General features: G+C 56.0%; 2 protein-coding genes across 5 annotated transcripts in view; one reads left to right on the forward strand and one right to left on the reverse strand.

Moving 5' to 3' along the window:
• The window catches only part of PNKD (PNKD metallo-beta-lactamase domain containing), a 59,133-nt gene that overhangs the window by 35,985 nt on the left and 3,021 nt on the right, over positions 1 to 20,127 (reverse strand). The window lies entirely within an intron of this gene.
• TMBIM1 (transmembrane BAX inhibitor motif containing 1) lies at positions 1,749 to 20,116 on the forward strand. 3 transcript variants are annotated; one of them, XM_032402439.1, is made up of 12 exons: positions 1,749 to 1,905; positions 11,986 to 12,218; positions 13,544 to 13,644; positions 14,421 to 14,485; positions 14,656 to 14,709; positions 15,197 to 15,247; positions 15,766 to 15,805; positions 16,041 to 16,078; positions 16,267 to 16,354; positions 16,690 to 16,785; positions 17,761 to 17,814; positions 18,239 to 18,888. In XM_032402439.1, exons 2-12 carry the CDS (start codon positions 12,026 to 12,028, stop codon positions 18,383 to 18,385), a joined length of 927 nt encoding a protein of 308 aa, XP_032258330.1. In that variant the 5' UTR covers positions 1,749 to 1,905; positions 11,986 to 12,025; the 3' UTR covers positions 18,386 to 18,888. The 3 variants fall into 3 exon arrangements, with proteins under 3 accessions (XP_032258330.1, XP_032258329.1, XP_032258331.1); XM_032402438.1 differs by lacking the exon at positions 1,749 to 1,905 and adding an exon at positions 3,342 to 3,441 and having other exon boundaries at positions 18,239 to 20,116; XM_032402440.1 differs by lacking the exon at positions 1,749 to 1,905 and adding an exon at positions 3,342 to 3,441 and having other exon boundaries at positions 14,656 to 14,688.

Genomic DNA, 20,127 nt, shown 5'->3' on the forward strand with positions numbered 1-20,127 from the left:
TAAATAAATAAAATCTTTAAAAAAAAAAATTAGAGTCCCTACGGGCGCCTGGGTGGCTCAGTCGTTGTGTCTGCCTTCAGCTCAGGTCATGATCCCAGGGTCCTGGGATCGAGTCCCACATCGGGCTCCCTGCTCAGTGGGAAGCCTGCTTCTCCCTCTCCCACTCCCCCGCTTGTGCTCCTGCTCTCGCTATCTCTCTCTCTGTCAAATAAATAAAATCTTTAAAAAAAAAAATTAGAGTACCTTTAATTCAACAGATATGGGGCAGGGCTGTCTGAGGCTAGGGATGAATGAGACTTTGTCCTTGCCCTCCAATGGCGAGAAAGAGGCATATTTACCCCCATATTTACTTCTGAAAAACAAAAGGGAGCTCTTTGGAGAAAGTGAGTGATAAACGAAAAGACCTTTCTCGGGTGGAGTGACGCATAAGCTCTAAGTGATCAGGCACAGGGCAGGAGGAATGTATAGGACAGATTACTGAAGCCCCGGGGCTGGCTGCAGAGAAAGCTGAGCGTTCCCGGGCCACTCCCTTCTGGTTCCACCTGGGCTCCAGGGAAACCACTCCAGGCCCCCCCCCCCCCCACTCCTGCCAACCTCCCCTCTCCAATCACTAAGCTCTGGCTGCCCCGTCCCTACAACAAACATCAGCCTGATTCCTTTCCTTCCTTCTACTCTGCCTCCTGCTGCCTGATTTGACTGAACTTGATTTGACTTTCCTCCTGGGGCAGGGCTGCCAGAACACAAGAAGCCCAGGTAAATGTGCACTTCAGATAAGCAATGCACACTTTTTAGTCTAAAGTGTTCCCAAATACTATATGGCACAATGACACACACTTATACAAAAAATTATTTGTTGTTTGTCTGAAGTTCAAATATACCTGGTCATTCTGCCTCTTTATTTGCTAAAGCTGGTCCCCCTACTCCAGGGGCACCATCAAGCCTCCCACGCCCTTCCTGATTTTCCTCTAGATGGCTGTTGACAGCCACATGCCTCCCATTGCCCTGGAGGTGAAATCTCGGTTCTGACCCCCTGTCTCCTTGCTCAGTCCTGTTTTTTTTTGTTTTTTTAAAGTAGGCTCCATACCCAGCATGGAGCCCAACATGGGGCTTAACTCGTGACCCTGAGATCAAGACCTGAGCTGAGATCAAGAGTCCGATGCTTAACCGACTGAGTCACCCAGGCACACCCCCGCTCCGGCCCAATTTCTTAGCACTCCCACCCCACTCCACCTGCTCAATCCTAGATTGCTGGGATGTAGGGGCCCTAAACCCCTTGCTTAAGATGTTGTCCCCAAGTGAACACTCCTTCATCCCAGCACTTGCCAAACTGTCAAAATGAAAATGATGTGGTCTTTTACCATCTCCCCTAGACTGTGAGTTTCTTGAGGACAGGGGCTGGGCTGCGTCCTTCAGTTTTGTCATCTCCAGAACCAGAAATTCCTGTCTGCTTGACACACAGCAGGGGCTTAGTTAGTAATCTGCTGAGAGTCTTATAAATAAGGCCTTTATCCCTTTTATCCAGGGATAAAAGGGGGTCAAGAGAAGGAGACATCATTCACTGAGTGCCCATGGTATGCCCTGGGCCAGGTGCTTCGTTTCAGATTCTTGTAGGATTATAATCTTGATTCCATGATCAGAAAATGGGCTCAGGAGAAAGCAGGCAGCGAGGCTTGTCTCTACATTCCCCTTTCCCATGAGGCGGATGTGATTGCTGGCTGGGAAAACAAATCTCCCTGGAGACTGTTCTGGCAGTTCCAGAAAGTGGAGGGTGCTTTCTGGAGAACAGGCCCAAGTGTAGAGGACATGAAGAGGTGCCCTGAGATCTGGCCAGATTCTGCGGAGCTTTACATTTCACCCGGGGCTCTATTCTGCTATCAGAGAACTTGCTCCTGTGAGCTCTTGCTGGTAAGCTCACGAGTTGGGAGGGGACTTCCTAAAATGAGGTTCGTGGCTCCTAAGATCTGAATTCACATTGAGAGCTGGGGTGGCTGGGGGAGGGGGGGCTAGCCTGCCAAAATGTCCACAAGTCCCCCTAAGTAACTTCTACTTAAATTGTATCTATATGAATAAACATACAAACTGTGTGTGGGGGAGGCAATTAAAGAATCTCTATTTTAATTGGTTTGAAATATACAATCTGAGTGGTAATTTTGCTTACTATGCTTACTGGTAGGCACAATGCTTTCACTTATGAGCTTCCAGGTAAGTCCATGGGCCCCTCCTTCCTAAGCTAGACTGGGCCACCAGAGAGAATCATGTAAAGGAAAGTGCTTAGTGATGGGTCTGGAATCAGGAGGGCTTCCAGCTGTGTTTTGTCAAGTCTACGGGTCCCACCCCTGCCATTCAAGAAGTTAGAGCCCTAGAGGCTGTGAAAGACATCCAGTGGTAATGTTGATTTGTAGCTATTAGCACTAGATAAGCACCTGAAATTAAGCTGTTCATCGACTGGCAGCTTTGGCGTAATGGAAAAAACATGGACTTTGCAACTATACAAACTCGGGCAATGTTTCAAAAATTCCCAGAACCCATTTCCTGGTCTGTAAAATGGCACTAGGAGGGCATCCTTGCCTTAGTGGCTGGGAGGGCTGAGATGAAGGCCCGGGAGTACTAGTAACCTACCTCCCAGGTCAGGATTTCTGAGTCTAAAACACCTGCTTTCCTGGTTGAACTAACTTCAAGCAGGAAATGTCCTAGTTCCCAGGGACAGAAAGATTCCAAGTCCCGTCTTTACATCTGGACGTTTGAAGTTTTAACCCTGTGAAGTGCGTTTGGTTTAAAAGAAGAGAACTGTCAAGGATGTTCACCACGGATTTATGTCTAATAATGAGAAACGAGAAACAACTGAACTGTCTTCCAGTAAGAAATTGGTTGAATAAATCAGCACAGCTATGTGATAGAATACTTTGCGGCATTAAAATCATGCTTCTGAAGAATTAGCTAGTGACAAGAAAAATGTTCATGATAAAATGTTAAGTAAAATAAAAGCAATAGATAAAACATCATACAATACGCCCCACTCTGGAAAGATAAGTAAAATACATGGACATGGAAGGCAAAGAAGCACAAACGCAAGCGCTTTCCGCTGGAAGTCGGGAGGCGTGGAGAGAACAGATTTTCCCCTGTGTGTCTGTGTTTTCTAAGTTTCCATCAGTGATCGCGTATTGCCTTTACATCCGAGAGAACCCTGGACGGTCGTCGGGGCCTCGGGAGGCGCGCGCAGAGCGGGCGGACGCGGGCGGGACCCCGGGCGGCCCCCAGCGCCCCCTGGCGGCGTCCTGAGGCCCCGCCCCACGGGGGGCCGGCGCGACGGGGCGGGGCGCGGAGCCCCAGCCCAGCCCAGGCCCGCCCAGCTCAGGCCCGGGCCGTGCGCTCCGTGCGGGACTCGCTGCGCCTGGAGGGAGGTCGGGAGCGAGGCCGGCAGCGCACCGTCGGAGCGGCCAGGCAAGCCAAGGGGCCGGGGCCGGCGCGAGTGGGGGGACGGCGTGGGCCGGCGGGGACGGGGCCAGGGCTGGGGCGGCGCCCCGAACTTCCTCCGAGTGCTCGGCCCGGGGAGGCGGCTCCGGATGAGAATCTGTGGCCCTCGCCCTGGGAGTTTCGCTTTCCCGCCGGCGTCCGGGCGGCCGAGTGGCGCCTGTTGGGCGTTGGGAGCGGAGCAGTGGGTTGTGGGCACCGGCGAGCGGGCCAGGGTCTGAGGGTGTCACGTCCCCCTCCTTCTGGCGCGTGTGTCGCAGGGCGTGTCCACCGTACGAGCCCCCGGCGTGGCGGGCTGTGCGCGGGAGGAGGGCTGTCAGGGCCCTGGGCCGGTGCGAGGGGGAGGGGAGCGGCCGGGAGGCTGGTGCCAGTCTAGGCGTAGACAGGTGAATGAGTATGCGAGTGGGGGGAGGGGGCCTGGCTTTTGGGGTGGAAGCAGCCAGCGGCCCACCGTGCTTGGCGTGGGGAATGGCCACCCCTGTTACCATGACTTTGCCTCAGCCCGCCTGCTTCCAGCCACTGTCCCCAGGCGGGGTTGGGAAAGCAACAAGGAAGTACTGTCCTCGCGCCCTCTCTGGGTCAGCATAAACACCCGACAGGAACCTGGGAAAGGGGAAAACAAGTGGAGCCCCGGGAAGGAGCCAGAAGACAGCGGGAGGGCAAGCAGGGGAAGGCTGCTGGGAGGCTTGGCCCTGATCCCGGGGTCCCGCACCAGCTCTTGTCCTCTGGGGGTCTCCATCCTCTCACCCCCCTGTGGCCTGGCTGTGGGATCCAGGGGGTGGCCTTCTACCTAACGCCAACGTCGGCCATGGGATAAGTGGGGGAAGGCCTGGGAACTAGGGTCAGAGCCAGATGTCATGGCAGTTCCCTCGGGTGTCCAGTTCTCTGGGGCTCTGAAATATTCATCTCACTGGTGAGCTTTGGTTTCAAAGGCCAGTGGTGGCCCAGGGAGCCGCGTGCTGCCTTGGGGCTGCTTTGTCTGGGCCAAAGGGGCAGCCGTACTTTTTCTTCACCTGCCTGCTGTCCCTGTCTCTCTAGGCAGGGGACCCAAACAGAGGGCCAGTTTGTAACTTAGAAAGAAGTGGTGGGCCCACACAGTGTCAAGGGCACTGGCTTCCTCTGTCTTCTGGTGCCATGACCTCAGGGCCTCACTTGTAAAAATGGGCACGCCAGAGAGGTAATGATGGGTTACGCCGTAAGTGTGGGGAGTGCTTCGTGTCATGGGCTGGGGTAATAGCCACCTCAGCTCACACTCCTCCCATGGGGACGGAGGCCTCAGCTGGAAGCTGTCCACCTCAGAGCACTTCCACCCCCCAAACTTCTCACCCTGGGTCCTTCAGAAAGAGCAGAAGCCCCAGAGAAGGAACACACACTCGTGTTTTCGGAGCGCTGAAGTGGGAGGGCCAGAGCGTGGATGCTCCGATAGCTCTCGGGGAAGAAGTCCTCTGCTAACAGTATGGTTAACACTGATGTGAGCTTTCTTGAGTATTCTGTTGGGAATGCCGTGGAGGGGATGGCCTTGACCGGATCCTCCAACCCTAAGAGTCTGGGATTCTAGACCAAAACCTGGGTCTTGTTTGGAAGTAGAGATATTCAGAAGTCCACAGGCCACAGTGCCGACTACTGAGAGTACTCGATGCACTGGTCAGGGAGGAAGATAAGAATGAGTCCTTGTATTTAATGATTTGTATTTTTCCCCATTACATATAGGTGATGTTAGGGGATGCCAGTCTCCTAGTTCTGTGCTAGTTGAGGATGTCCTCCAGTCCTTGACAGTAGATCTCACTGTGGAGATAATAGCAGCTGTCTTGGGGGGTGGGCGGCGGAGAGGAGAGGACCGGACCCTCGCCGGGATCAAGCTGACTCAGAGTGAGGGGACATACTTGTACTTCACGCGACTGCTCTGAGGGCTGTAAGGACAGGGGTTTTAAGATATGAGGAGTTAGGACATGAATCATTCTCAGGGCTGGGTCTATCTGTAAAACAAAGGTGGACTGGTCAGGATCCCACAGGATATTAATTAGGTGTGCCCTGATAAAAATGTTTCAGGCTTAAGAAAGTTTGGAGGGAAATTCGGTTAAACAAAGTTGAACAGTTTTTGCTCACTGCAGGACTGCTCAGAGGCTGAATATGCCATTGTGCCTTGGGAATCTCTGAAAGGGGTATGGATTGTTTTTCAGACTTCTCTGTTTCAGAACTCGTCCATTAACATCTCCTGGGGTGGTGTTCTTTAGAGCAGTCCAGGAAATGCCTGCTGGATGAGTTTAGCTCTCAACTCCATGGTTCTGGGTAATTACTCCCTCCCCCCACTCTCCCATGGGGGCTGCTATGGGGGGGAAAAGGAGGCCAAGGGAGGTCAATTGCCTGGTGGCAGGGTTAGAACTGGAGCCCAGGTCTCCTGACCTCCCTCCTGCTGGTACTCTTTCTTGTCTACACTGCTAACACTGTTTCCCTGCAGGCTCTGGGGTAAGTGAGCACCTAGGAAATGCTGGCCGTAGGTTCCAGAGGGCAGTATGGGGGCAGTTTGGGAGGAGAGGGTGCTAGGGTCAGTCCCATCCCCTGAACATGCCATGTGTGTCTGCCTCTGTAGATGGGGAGTAAGCCCAGGTGTAGATTCTTTAGGAAGCAGGTCATTCTGCCCTGAAACCTGCTGTGCTCTGTTAGGCTGCTCCTTCGGAAGCAGAAGCTTGTTGGAGTTGGAATAGGCTTGATCTTTTGGTTCAGTGTACCTGTTTTATGGTGGGGAAAAGAAAGTCCGGGGATGTGGAGTGGCCCACCCTGACTCACAGCAGAGTTAGGACCCGGACAAGAACTCCACTCCCTGCCTTCTAACCCAGAGCTTTGTCGTGGACTGACTCTCTCCAAGGGAAAGGTCTTCACTAGGTCACCCCGCCCCAGGTGCTGGCCTGTGCACGCAGGTGGCTGATGGGGGTGTCTCAGGAGTTTGTGTTCCAAGCAGGTGTAAAAGCAAAGGGCTGGAACTCTAAAATCAGACGTCCAATCTGGGTTCAAACACATCTCTGCTGTTTGCCATCTGTGGGCCCCTAGATGGGTTTTTCCTCTGAATTTCAGCTTTCTCCTCTGGAGAGTGGGGATAAGAATATGCACCCCGGAGGGCTGTTGTCAGGCTCAGACCTGCCTTAGTAGCCAGTACCGGGTACCCAGTACTCACTGCGGTAAGCGTCTCTCTTCCTTCCTGCCTGCCCTGCCCACCGCAGGGAAGGGTTACGCAGTTCCCGTTCTCCACGGTGGCTTGCTAACTACGTCTGCCTCTCCTCCCTCCTAATCTGGAAGTCCTCTGGAAAGGCAGGAGTTGAAAGGGAAAGGAGGAGGTGGCTAGGGGCTCTGTTTCTGATTCCTCCTTCCTTATCTGCATTTCCAGGCCGTTGGGACCAGTGACGTGGCTGGGGTCACTGAGCTTACTGGCACTGGTGACACACTTCTACACCGCCCCCCCCAGTGAAGGGTGACAGAGCTGTGGGGCCTGGGTCCTCCCCTGCTCTCCAGGGCTTCTCTCCCTCCCCACCCCTCTCAGCCTCTGATGGGAGAGAGGCCGCCCTGGGCTCTAGATCGGGCTGGGAGGGAAGTCGTGGGTCGGCAGTCTTATCTATTTCTGAGCAGGGGGGCACGGAGGATGGGGGGTGGGGGGGAAATGACTTGTCGTGGCTCCGCCTCAGCTGTGTGTGTGCTTGCGTCTGTTACTGGGTTCTCAGGCAATGGGCAGGGCTGGGAATGGAAGTTCCAAACCCATGACCTAGAGGGCCTTTTGTGGGCTGGGCCGGAACTTTCTTGGTATTGGGGTTTCCTTTTCTGTCAGGCAACCAGGTGATTTCTAAAGGCCACTCCAGCTCTTACGACTCAGGTTTTAGATCCCCTCAGAGTCATCCTGTTATTCCCAGAAGCCAGGCAGACAGAAGGATAAGTTGATTCTGGGCCTCTTGGCCCGTGTGCAGCAGGCCTGGTGACTTGCCCAGACACTCCTGGGTGTATCTTTTTACTTCTCTGCCCTGGTGGCTCTGTGCTGGGGCCGAGGCGGGAGGGGAGTGGGGGGCCGGTTCCTGGGGGTGGGGGAGGGCTAGGAGAGGTGGGCGTAGGTTGAAGGAAAAGGGAGGGAAGGAGACTGGCATGAGACCAGGGGCTGTGCTCCCGCGCCTGCTGGGGCGGTTTCCTGAGATGCACACTCTGAGCTATTCTTTCCATCCTGGCTCTGGGCATCCGTTCCTGGCAGAGAGAGGAAGGGAGGCTGCCTGACCAGTCAGCTGCTCCTTTCCACCCCTCCCTCCGAGACACACACACACACACACACGCGCGCGCGCGTGCGCACACACACACACACACACCCTCACCCTCTTGCTGCAACCCTTCTGCGTGGATTCCAGAGCCTTAACCCTCAGGTGCCCCCAGGGGAGCCCGAGCCTGGACTGCACTGAGATGGCTCCAGGGGAAGGAGATGCTTCCCCCTCAAGGCTGTATCTGAAAACCTTGACAGCCAACAAGTCCTGTGTCTGAGCCCACCCACTTCTGCTGCCAGGATGGCTGGGTCTGGAGGAGAAAGGAGAGCTTCTGGCACCTTCCTGATGGGGGGATTGGGGTCATGAGGATGGAGGAGCAAACTTAGATCTGTAACATGGCAGGGATGGGGCAGAGTTAGAATGTCTTGATAACAGGCGTGGTGAGGAAGAATGTTCTAATGATTGAGGCTGCCTGCAAGTGATCAGCCTTGCTCCCTGTTACTGGAGTGTGTTCAGGAGAAGCTGAATGCCTACTGTGTTTTAGGAAAATTCAGGCTTCCAGTGGGGAGGCTTAAAGGTCCCTTTTAGCCCCTGGAGACTGTGAGCTCCTCCACTAGCTCCTGGCAGAACCCAAATGACCCGATTCCTGGTTTCTGGTCTCTGGATTGTCTCCCTCCTCTTTCCCCTCATTCCTTTTCGACTCCATGTTCTCCAGCTCCCACCCTTAGTCATAGCTACGAAAGTTAACACTGACCACTTCCCCCTTTCCCTACTACCTAGGCAGAGGCCAGCCCCAAACCTCATCCTTAGCTGAGGCCTCAATGACATGGAAGGGGCCAGGCCCCTCATATAGCTGGGCCACAGTCAGTTGGGCCCCACCTGGCCCTGCTCGGAGGTGAGTGAGGCTGAGCTTAGCCACTCCCCTGACCCCGCCTGAACACCGTCTCCCTCTCCTGTGCCCAGGACTCTACCTCTGGAGAGCCGGGATGTAGTCCCAGCCCCAGGCCCAGCTCCTTGACCATGGATAGGTCACTCTACCTTCCTGTCCCGTTGGTAAAGCGAGGGGTTTGGCTCGCCTTAGATGAGTGGGCTTGCTTTCAGCTCAGGCAGTTAAGACTGTCTCTGACCACCCTCTTCACTTCCTGGTGGTTGTTTGGGAACTGGGGTTGGGGGGGCGGGGATTATAGAGGGGGCTGAATAGCTCAGTGTCCACTTGCTATGTAAGCCTTCTGTTGTTGTTAGAGTCTTAGATGGGTAGCCATGAGATGTGACGGGAGGCTTAGATAGACAGGCTGTCCAATGTGGGATTAGAGCATGGGCTCTGGAGTCTGTCTTGGAGCTCGGGTGTGGACTTCATCACACCCTAGCTAAGAAACCTTGGCCCAGTGACTTAATCCTTTCTTCATTTGTAACTAGGGTAACATTATCCACCCTGTTGGACTACTGAAAGGATTAATAAAATAATAACTAAAAACAGCCACCATTTACTGTTTTTATCAGGGGTCAGGTACCCTTCTAAGTGCTTTATGCATATTTTTACAATTCTGTGGAGGGTACGATTATAGTGTTAAACACATTTTCCAGGTGGAGAAACCGAGGCATAGTGAGATGAAGTGGTCTAGTGCCAGTCTCTGGTAAGCATGGGCTGGTGGCTGAGCCCTCAGAGAACTGGACTGTGACCTGCTGATGTCCCCAGCAGGCAGGTCTACTGGTGAATTCCTCTGAAACCAGAAGAGTCAGAGAGGGGGGCAAGGGCGGGGCGAGGGAGTCCGTGTGCGTCCGTAGCCTTCTGAGCTGGAGCGGGCCCCCGGAGTCCTGGTGGCCCCTCCAAGGCCGACCTTTCTCTCGGTGATTCACCCCGCACTCTGGGGCCGCAGCCCCTGTGTCTGGGAAGGGACCTGTTGGCCTGGCTTGGCCTAGAAGAAGGAGGGAGGGCCAGCTGCTGGCTGGGCAAAGGGCAAGCCCCGCGTAGCTGGGTGCCTCAGATAATTCACGGTCGGCTAGAGCTGGAAAGGAGCTCACAGATCATCTGGCCCATGACACCTCATTTTACAGAGGTGCACCCTGAGCAGCTGACAGGGCCGGGTCATGGCGACATCACTGTGGTGGCCCAGCTGGGGCTTCCGACCACCGGGCCTTCCCTGCCAGTGTCTCTTGGGTCATGTTCGGCCTGTTCACCTGCGTGCCACCACCCAGATGGACCCGGGGCTGAGATGGCCATAATAATGACAGATAGCCCTACTCCAAAGGTGACCTGTTCGGACCTCTTCCTACAAACAGGACGCCATTCTCTTGGTGGAGTTAGAAGGGGGCTCCTGGAGAGGGGCGGGCAGGGGGGTGTAGGGAGAAGGAGGCTTTGGCCTCAGGGGAGGAGAGCCAGTTTGTGTTTCTTCCTTTTTAAAAATCTACAGAAATTTCCATGTTACAACTATCTATGGTAATTTCCCTACCCTTACATGGGACCACAACTTTCCCACAGCAGTTAGTATCTCTGTTTCTGAAATAGCACTCAGTGTTTGGTCTTCTCCTGTTCTCTTTCGCTCCTTATCTCCTCAGGCCGCTCTCCTCCACTGTGCAGACCTTCACCACAAGCCTGCTGTGGACACGTTGGGTCGCTGTGTCACACCCTCACTGCTAGAAAGGTCTTCCTTATTTCTGACCTGACACATTCTTGTTGTGCTGGTGTCTCGGCAGCTTTCCTCAATGTAACCCATTTAGAGAGCTGGCCTGTTATGCCACCCCTCCGCCCTGCCCCTCCCTACCACCTTCCTCTCTGCACTATCCCACTTCTCCTGAGAGAGAAGAGATAAGACAGTCCTTCATCTGATCCCTGGACTCTGCGGAGTACCCTAAAAAGAGAAGCCGGTTCTCTCTTCCTTCCAGCAGAGGTTCTGAGGATGTCTGCCTGCCTGGATCTGGGGGGTGCTTCCTCCCTGGGGGGTCCTGAAGGTCTGCCCCTCGGGAGATGCTGTAGGAGGAGGTCATGGCGCTGTCAAGGCTCACCCTAACCAAGGACCTAGGGCCTTTCTGGGACCTCCTCCTTAGCTTTTCTCCAGCCCCGATCTTTGCAACCTCAGAGGGGACACCAGGCCTGGGGGACATTTATCTGGCCTAAGAGGCCTCGAGAATGTAGCCTAACACAGAGTGTGAATACCCAGGACCCTGAAGGCCTCAATTCTGGTTGTGCCCTCACCTATTTCTGTGACCCTGGGGAGGCACAAGTCCCTTCACTGTTCTGTGCCTGATTCCCTTATCTGAATTGAGCGTTTGGGGCCATGCAACCTGGAGGTCCCTTTGAGCTGTTTTGGGGGTTCCCTCCTCCTCGTTCCTCAGCCCTGCCCCGGCTGTGGGACTCTTCCTGGGGCAGAGAAGGTATGGGCAGACTCCTCAGCACTCTCTCCTCCCCACTCGCCACGGCCCCTGCTGGGGAACGCGGGGATACCAGAGGCCCCGGCGTTCAAAACGTGTTTCTGTCCCTCCGGGGGGGTTCGGGGCCCACACACACTGTCCTGCTCCCAGCACACCCGGCGGATGTGCCTCGGCTGTTATCTGAAGGAACCAGAAAGTCCTGTCTCTGGCCTGCCCTTTTGTGCAGCTTCCCAGCCCTGAGTGGCCAGCCCAGGGCACCCACTCGCCCAGGCCTCTCCGGCGTCCCCTGACTCAGCCACTGGCCATGGGCCCGCTGCCCTCCGGCTCCGGGCCTGGTGGCTCGGCCCTGGGGCTAGCTTGTTGTCCTCCGCGTGCCCCCCCTGCCCTCCACTTTGAACCTTGGCTCCTCCCCAGCTCTGCCTTTCAGGCCCCATGCCCCTGCCACCTGCCCTGGGGGCTGGGCTGACCCCTGCAATGGGTCCCAGCTGGCCATGTGACTCACCCCGAGGCTTGGCTGGGCCAGCAGCCTTCTTCCCTGGTCACTGGAAGCTTGGCTTAAACAAGCATGGGGTGGGGGTTCCCGGGCCCGCCCCCTGCCCCTCACAGCAGCGGTGCCCAGTGACTGCTCTGGGCTCCTGCACAACCCCCGCCTTCTGCTTTCCGGGGGCATGAAACTGCGCAGGAAGGAGGGCCGGGGACAGAGCTGGCATGAAGGCCGAGGGGCGGGGGCTGAGCTGGTGGCTCAGGCAGCACTGTGGGGACTGGGAGGATGGCCCATGGGCACAGGATGACACACGGGGGTCGTGATTAAGAGAGAAAATAGGAGGGTCCCCTCTCCACAGGGACAGCCTGGACTGGGGCCTGGTGAGCTGGGTCTGGGCACTCCTGACTGCTTTTCTCATCTCCATTTCAGGCGCCAGCAGCTGGGGTCTCCCCTCAGCCCTTGAGCGGCCATGTCCAACCCCAGCGCCCCCCCTCCGTATGAGGACCGCAACCCCCTGTACCCTGGCTCTCCGCCCCAGGGGGGCTATGGGCAGCCGTCCGTCCTGCCTGGGGGCTACCCTGCCTACCCCCAGCCTGGCTACGGTCACCCTGCTGGCTACCCGCAGCCTATGCCCCCCATCCACCCGATGCCCATGCGCTACGGTGAGTCCCTGAAGGGAGCCCTGGCGGGGGAGCGATGGGGCAGCACTTGTCCCACACGAGCCACCTCTTTTCCTTCCCTCAGCTCCCTGTTTCATCCCTTTTTTCATCTCCTCTTTAGTTCTTTCTGTTTCCACATCGTTGTTACCTCCCCACTTGCCCCCTCAGCACCTTGCCCCCCCCCCCCCCTGCCACCTCCCCACCTGCCCCCTCAGCACCTCGCTCCCCCACCCCAGACGCCTGCTAGCCCCTTCATTCAGCAAGGAGACCGAGTCCATAGTCACACACCAGAACTTACACATCAGATGAGAAAGTGGCAGGATGCAGTAACTAGTTACTTCAGAGCGGCTACCTTAGAAGGAAGCCATTTCCGTGTCCTAACTTTACAGGTGCCACCTCTGCCCCCAGAGTCCTCCCTTAGGAATTGCCTTTAGAACCTGAAACACTTTTTTTTGTTTTGTTTTGTTAATATTCTTGGTGCTAACAGGTCCTCATCTGTTAAGGTAATGTCTGAGTTTTGCAAACATCCAGAAGTTATTTGGATGTTTGATAAATGTCATGGCAGGTAAATGCCCTGTCGGGTCAGAAGTGAGACATGAGATGCAGCGCCTTTTTGTGAATGGCTCACGTGTGGATTCTGAAAGCGGTTCCTAAGGAGGCACTGAGGGAATGTTTTGAGCCCCGCAGCCTCTGGAATGCTGGGGCATGGCCAGCCCTCAGCTGCCCGTACGTGTTCATACGTGTTCTGGTGGGGATGTTAGCGCACCGGTCACATTCACAGTCACGCCTTGTCCTGGGCACATGGACCCCTGGCATCCCTGAGTGCTCAAGCTTGCCGGATGGAGGACATGGCCCTCACTCTGTTCTCCACCCTCCACACACGTGCTCTGTGTTTCTCCCTGCCTTTCCTCCTTTCATTCCTGACAGCCCTGGCGTCCTGCCGCTGATGCCCCAAGCCCTGCCCATGCCTGGCCTCCTCACTAGGTCGTGACCCCTAGATGGCAGGGACCATGTGTGTTCACACCCCAGAGCACCCAGGTGTGGGCCGGACACCCTCACGCAGGAGCCCTCAATGAATGCGCACTGATGGATGGGCTCACACCTAAGGCCCCTCGTGACAGGGACACACGGCTCCATGTGGTGCCCAGGCCAGCCCTGGGTCACTCTGAGGGCGTCTAGAGGCCCTGGATTGGGTGAGGAGCTCCTGAGTTATGGCACCTGTCTTTTGGCTGGAGATACTGGAGACTCTGACATAATGTCATGCAGGCTTTGGGACTGAGGCCACGTGTCCCAGTCCCCAGTTGGTCACATGTGATCTGTTCCCCCAGGCCCAGGCCAGGGCTATGATGGGGAGGAGAGAGCAGTGAGTGAAAGCTTCGGGCCTGGAGAGTGGGATGACAGGAAAGTCCGGCACACCTTCATCCGAAAGGTGAGACGCGGGCTGGGAGGCCACTGTCCCCGGGCCCCTTGGGCGGTGGGAATGGGGTGGGGACGGGGTGCGGGGGGCCAGGCACTCTCAGCCCCGGGCACTCATTCCCATGGAGATATGCTGCCGCCTTCCAACTTTTTTCTAGCTCTGCCCTGCCCTCGGGAGGGGCCCCAGCTCCTCCTGACCCATGTTCCCCGCCTCTCAGTCCTCTCTTCCTTGACCTTGTGGCAGGGGACAGATTCAATCTAGGAAAATCTAGGCGGGCTCTGCCAAAGTGTCCTGCCCTCCCCAAACTTCTTTCTCCTGTGGGACTGGAAGCAACTCGAAGCCAGAATGATCATACTTGTTTATACTCCTCCTCTCCCCCGGCTCCCGTGTGCACAGCGCCCTGCTGAGTAGGCACAGAAACTGCTGTGTGAGCGTGGAGGACTACCTGGTAGTGAGGCAGGGGGAGGAAGCAGGGAAGCGAGGCTGGCCGTGGGACATGGCGGGTGGGGAGAGATGGCAAGGAGCAGCCGGAGGTGGGGGTCAGCCCTGAGGGTGTGGGTAGTCTCTGAGCCAGACTCCTCACTCCGGGGTGGCCTTCAGGACAGGCGGCAGCAGGGAAGGGCCCCTGAGTGGAAATGAAATAAGAAGAGATCCTCCAAAATTAAGAAAGAGCCCCCTCCCTGCCAGTCAGAGAGGGTCTTTGGCCTCCTGGGTGGGGGGCTGGCTGCTTCCTGGGGGGATGGGTGGGACGATGACACGTGCCGCCCCCACCCTGGCTTGCGTTCCAGGTTTACACCATCATCTCTATCCAGCTGCTCATCACGGTGGCCATCATCGCTATCTTCACGTTCGTGTGAGTCTGAGGACGCTGCCCCGGTCTTACTGGGTCCCCTGCGGGGCGTGCGGGGTGGGGTGGGCCCTGTGCTCAGATGGACCCCGAAGGGAAGTGTGGGGGGGCCTGGGCAGGGAGGTAGCCAAGCCTTGTATGACTCCTCTCCCCTCCCATCCTTCCCTGCTCCACAGGAAGCCAGTTGGCGACTTCGTGAGGAGAAACCTGTATGTCTACTATGTGTCTTAGTGAGTCTCCGCTCCCCTCTGCTGTGTGTGTTTTGGGAGAGGGGGGCAAGGAGATGAGGGGGGACCACTGACCAGCTTCTCTCAGGGCAGGGATCCAAATACGTTTTGAGAGGGGCCCTTCAAGTTGCCAGCTGTGCTGGGGAGTGTGGGTGTGTGGGAGGGGCCAAGTGAGGAGTGACAGCACCACAGAGCGCCTGGGAGCAGGGGTGGGGGACCGGCGGCAACACGCATACTGCCAGCGGGTCCCCAAGTTCTCTTAGCTTATCTGCCTCGGTCTCCTTCAGCCTCCTTCCTGGCTAAACCCTCCGTCTCAGAGGTTCTCAGTGCCCTTGGCTGGGGTACTCTTGTCCTGGGTGGCTTCCCCTCAGGCTTCCAAAGGGTTCCATGGGCCCCCAGCCTGCCGGCCTGGGGAGTGCTGCCAGGTGGGTCCCGGAGGGGGCCGAGGGGTGGACCGGGCTTGTGGGCTACTTCATCTCTTTCTTCCCAGTGCTGTCTTCCTGGCCACCTATCTGACCCTCGCCTGCTGCCAGGGACCCAGGTGAGTCCCAGACAATGAGAAGGGATGGTGGGGGGCAGGAGGGGGGGACCAAGTGTTTGGGGAAGAAAGGGGATCCCTATAGCAGCTGCGTGGTGATGGGCGCAGCTGAGGTTCAGGTGTGTTCAAAGTCCCTTGCCTGTGTGTGACCGATTCAGTCGTGTGGCTGTTACTTTTACGGTACCTCTGCAAGGTATGGAGCATTTTAACCATTTAACAAATAGGAAGCACCCAAGGCTCAGGGAGGCTGAGGAACTTTCCCACAGTTAACACAGGCAGGCCGGGTAAAAGCTGCAAATGGATCCGGGTCTTTGTGGTTCCACAGCCCAGGTCTGTCCCATTGGCCCATGCTGTCCCTGCACAGAACACCTGAGCAGGTCCCAAAGGCCATGCCAGCCTCCCCGCCCCCCCAAGTCAAGGCCACATTCTCCAAGCACCTGAGCCAGAACGACCTGCTGCTGAAAGAGCCTCTGATACCTGGCTGGCCCCAAGTCACTTAATCACGGTCTTTTTCCCTTCAGACGCCGGTTCCCATGGAACATCATCCTGCTGACCATTTTTGTAAGTCAAGAAGGGGTGAGGGAGGGTGGGTCCCAGGGAAGGGCTGGGGACACAACCGTGGCCGATGTCCCTGGCTCTCTCCCCAACCCTAACCTGACCCACGCCCTTGGTCTCCTCGTGGCTGCCTCTTTCCTGCTCAGTCACGTGCCCCCAGCTCTGGCAGTCCACCAGGGCCGTGCCTGCAGGGGGCCTGCCTTTCTTACGTGTCCCACTCTTATCTCTGTCCTCCCCTCAGACTCTTGCCATGGGCTTCATGACGGGCACCATTTCCAGGTACACTCAGGGACAAACCATCACACTCTTGTGACATGTGTATTATGGGGGAGTGGGGCATCCCTGGGCTGGCAGTCCTCTGCATTGGGGGGGGGATGCCGGGCAGGATCCTTCTAGAAGTGATAGTTTTGAAGTCATTCCTATATGACTTATGCCTCTGGCCTCTCCGAACTCCTTCTTACCCTCAGTGTGTATGAAACCAAAGCCGTCATCATTGCAATGATCATCACTGCTGTGGTGTCCATTTCGGTCACCATCTTCTGCTTCCAGACCAAGGTGAGGGTATGGGGAGGGGTGGGGGGCGCTTCCCTGGCCACCCCACCCCCCCTTTCTTTATATAAACCTGGCCCTCCAGGCTTGGCACTGCAGCAGGCCTGCCAGGGCCCAGACCCGTCTACAACAGGGATTTCCCTTAAGAGACCCTAATCCCCTTCCCTTCCTATCTGCACCTGTAAAACTGTTCCCTGTGTCTGTCTTTAGAATATCATGGTTACTCCCGTGCCTTCTAGGAGGCGGCACTGGGATTCCCTTGTTGGGGAGGCGGGACAGTCTGGCTGGGCTGCTGGTTGTGACACTCGTCTGACAGGTGCCTCCTTCTCCCTTTCCGGCAGGTGGACTTTACCTCGTGCACAGGCCTCTTCTGTGTCCTGGGAATTGTGATGATGGTGACTGGGATTGTCACTGCCATTGTGCTGTCCTTCAAATATGTGAGTGTCCTGGGAGAGCTGGGGTCAGCGAACCTAGCACTCGGAGGAGACTTTCTGTATCACGTGTTGGCCAGGCCTTCTGGAAGCTCAAAACTGGCTAGCAAAGGCTCCAACACGGGAGCACCATCATTTGGGTTAGGGTAATCTCTATGTGGAGATGAGAAGGCCCTGGGAGCCGTAGAACCTAAGGCCCTGGATGGCATTGCAGAATTCCCGTGGGAAGTAGTGGGGAGATCTGCCTGGCAGCTTAGGTTAGGTTCTAGAAGAGAGATGGGAGAGGCGCCCAGGACTGAGAAGATGGGCTTGTATGGAAGGGACCTGCGAGGGGAGCACCGTGCTGTGAGGGCACCTGCCTACTGGACCGTGGCTGACCCTGCCCTTCTATGAACAGGCACCTGGAGGGCTCCAGGATTCTGGCAGTCCTTAGGGTGGCTGGGGGCTTCCTTCCCAGGCTGGCTGCAGGAACCATGACTGAGCACGGACTAGGCCTGGGGGAAAGGGGACAGGGCTCTTCAGCCAGTGCTTGCCTGGCTCTGTCTCTCCCGGAGCTACAACGCAACCACCTGCTTTTTTCCAGAAGTACAGCGGACACTTCTGAACCCTAACTTTGGAGATTGGTTTCATATGACCACTGGAGGATGGCCTCTGTTTTCTCTGTCCAAATTTGTTACTATTCTTTTTTTTTTTTTTTTTTTTTAAGTAATCTCTACACCCAGTGTGGGGCTTGAACTCACAACCCCGAGATCAAGAGTTGCATGCTCCACTGAATGAGCCAGCCAGGCATCCCAAATATGTTACTACTACTAATTTCTTCCCCGATCTAGAAGGCAGAAGTGGTCCTTTCATGTAGCTAGCTTCCTGGGTCTCCCTGCTCTTCCCTGTTCTTCCCAGAATAGGGGGAAGCTGGTTCTGAGGGACTGCCTGGGTCTGTGCTTTGCTAAGATTTCTAACACCATCCCTGTCCCCTCTCCCCAGATTTACTGGCTCCACATGGTCTATGCTGCTCTGGGGGCCATTTGCTTCACGTTGGTGAGTAAGGCCCTGCTCCCTCTCGGCGGGGGAGGTGAGGGGCTGGAGGGGGGCAACTAGACAGACAGAGCATGAATTCGGGCTGCTTGGGAGGCAGGGAGTGGGCCACAGTTACCTTTCTCTCTCTCCGCTGTCGAGATGACTGATGTTCTGGGCGATCCTGCCACCTCTTTCTTGTTCACCCGCCAGCTATGGAGCTTACCCAGCAGGCCCTATTACGGATGGGGGTGTGTCTCTCTCCCTTTCTAGACTCTGAACCGATTGAGGGTAGAGACCATGTGCTGTGCTGTTCGTTAACGTGTCCCTAAGCATACTGCATGGCACGGAGGCTCCCAGGACGGATCTGCTGATGAAATGAGAACCAGGAAGGAGCTCCGGCCACAGAGCCCCTGGGTCCTCACGCATGCCTTCCCTATTCCTACAGTTCCTGGCTTATGACACGCAGCTGGTCCTGGGGAACCGGAAGCACACCATCAGCCCCGAGGACTATATCACTGGCGCTCTGCAGATCTATACCGACATCATCTACATTTTCACCTTTGTGCTGCAGCTGGTCGGGGATCGCAATTAAGGAGCACCGCATTCCGCCCCACCGTGGGCTCCCCCTTCCCTAGAGGGCTGGGCCCTGTGACCGGAGTCTGGACCTCAGATCTCTTTCCTTCCCCCTCCAGTAACATGCCCAGTTTCTGTTCTGTCCTGGAATGGGTGGCCTCTCTGGTGATGGATGCGCAGGTTAGCTGGCGGGCTGGAGGAACTGGGGACTAACTCTTGCCTTTGATAGACCCAGAGGGGACTAGGCAGATGTACCTTCTTCCTCCACCCACTACATGGCACCAAACTCTTCTCAATAGCTGGGGTTGCAGGGAAGGATAAGAAGAGCCTACTCTGTAGCCAAAAAGGAGTATGAGAGGTAGAAGTGACTTTGAGGTGATGAGGTGTCCCCTCCCACCTCTGCCATAGGCTTCTGGGCTCTGTAGCTAGAGCTATTTCCTCCCTCAACCCCCAAGTCAGAGAGCTTTGTCCCCAGCCTCCTGGACTCCTAGGCCATTGTCCTGTACTCCTTTGACAACCCTTCAAGCTCCTGAAGGTAGAAGAGATCTGTGCCCATGGGTCTCCCCTGCTTCAATCCCCGTTTTCGATGGCATATACATATACTGTTTATTTGGAGCAGGGGAGGAAGAGGGGAGTAAGCAAAGTCAAGCACAGGGGCCAATACAGAGTGGCATCTACCCTGGGCTTCCTCATGGCTTCTGGTGGTGGAGAGGACAGGCTTGTTCGCAGCCGTCTGGTCCCCATTCTCCAGAGCTGCCTGGGGCCTCCCTGGCTGCTTCTGAGATCTCTGGTCAGAGAGACCTCTTGCTTCCAGTGCCCAAGCTGCTCAGAGCAGAAAGTGGGGAGCAAAGGTCAGGAGATGGGGTGGTTTGTAGGACTGTAAGTGTGGCCAGGAAGTAACGAGGATGAAGAGAGGCCAGGGTGGGGGCAGGGGAAAGGCTCTGGGGTCTTCCGCCTGGATGAAAGCCTCCTGTGGTATCCATGGAAACTTCCGTGTTCTTATGCTAACCTGGGGAGGACCCTGAGCGAAAGGAGACTTCCGCTCTCAGTTTGTACTGGGGGATTTCAGACTTGAGCCTCATCTCTCCAGCCAGTTGCCACTTTCTTCGCAACACCTAGTGCCTCAAGCTGGAACGGGGGGAGGGGGACAAGAGTCAATGTGTCAGTGGGGGTGGAAACCAAATTAGCCCAAGGATATAATTAGGACTTCTCTTAACTACTTGGTCCTAAATATATCACGCAAAAGGACATAACTAGAAATGTAATAAAGTTTTATGTTTAGGAGTTAAACCCCTATCTGGCTCTGGTTTCTTTGCTTTAAGGTGGGAGCTCTGGGAGTGCTGGTTTGGCTCTGCCCAAAGCATCCGCTTCCTACCTCTGCCTTCCGGCTTGGCGTCTTCTACCTTTTCTAAGATAATCAAATATATTTTGCCCCAGTGCTTCCTGGTGATGGATGCAACAGACTGGTAAAGGTTCAACCCTGCAATATTGGGTCTGGCAGGGACCGGTCAGAGCAGTGGCACATGACCTTTTCTGCATCCTGGACCCTTTACAAATGCACATGAGAGCTATGAACTCTCCTCCCCACAAAGCTGTATGTGTTCACACGACTTCACATGTGGGGGTGGGGGGACATGAACCACAGGTTCAAGTTTAGAACCCATGCCTTAGAAATCACTAGTCCAGGGCGCCTGGGTGGCTCAGTCATTAAGTGTCTGCCTTCGGCTCAGGTCATGATCCCAGGGTCCTGGGATCGAGTCC

This window comes from Phoca vitulina, unplaced genomic scaffold (genome assembly GCF_004348235.1).
Source record: "Phoca vitulina isolate PV1807 unplaced genomic scaffold, GSC_HSeal_1.0 scaffold1, whole genome shotgun sequence".
Classification (NCBI taxonomy): domain Eukaryota; kingdom Metazoa; phylum Chordata; class Mammalia; order Carnivora; family Phocidae; genus Phoca; species Phoca vitulina.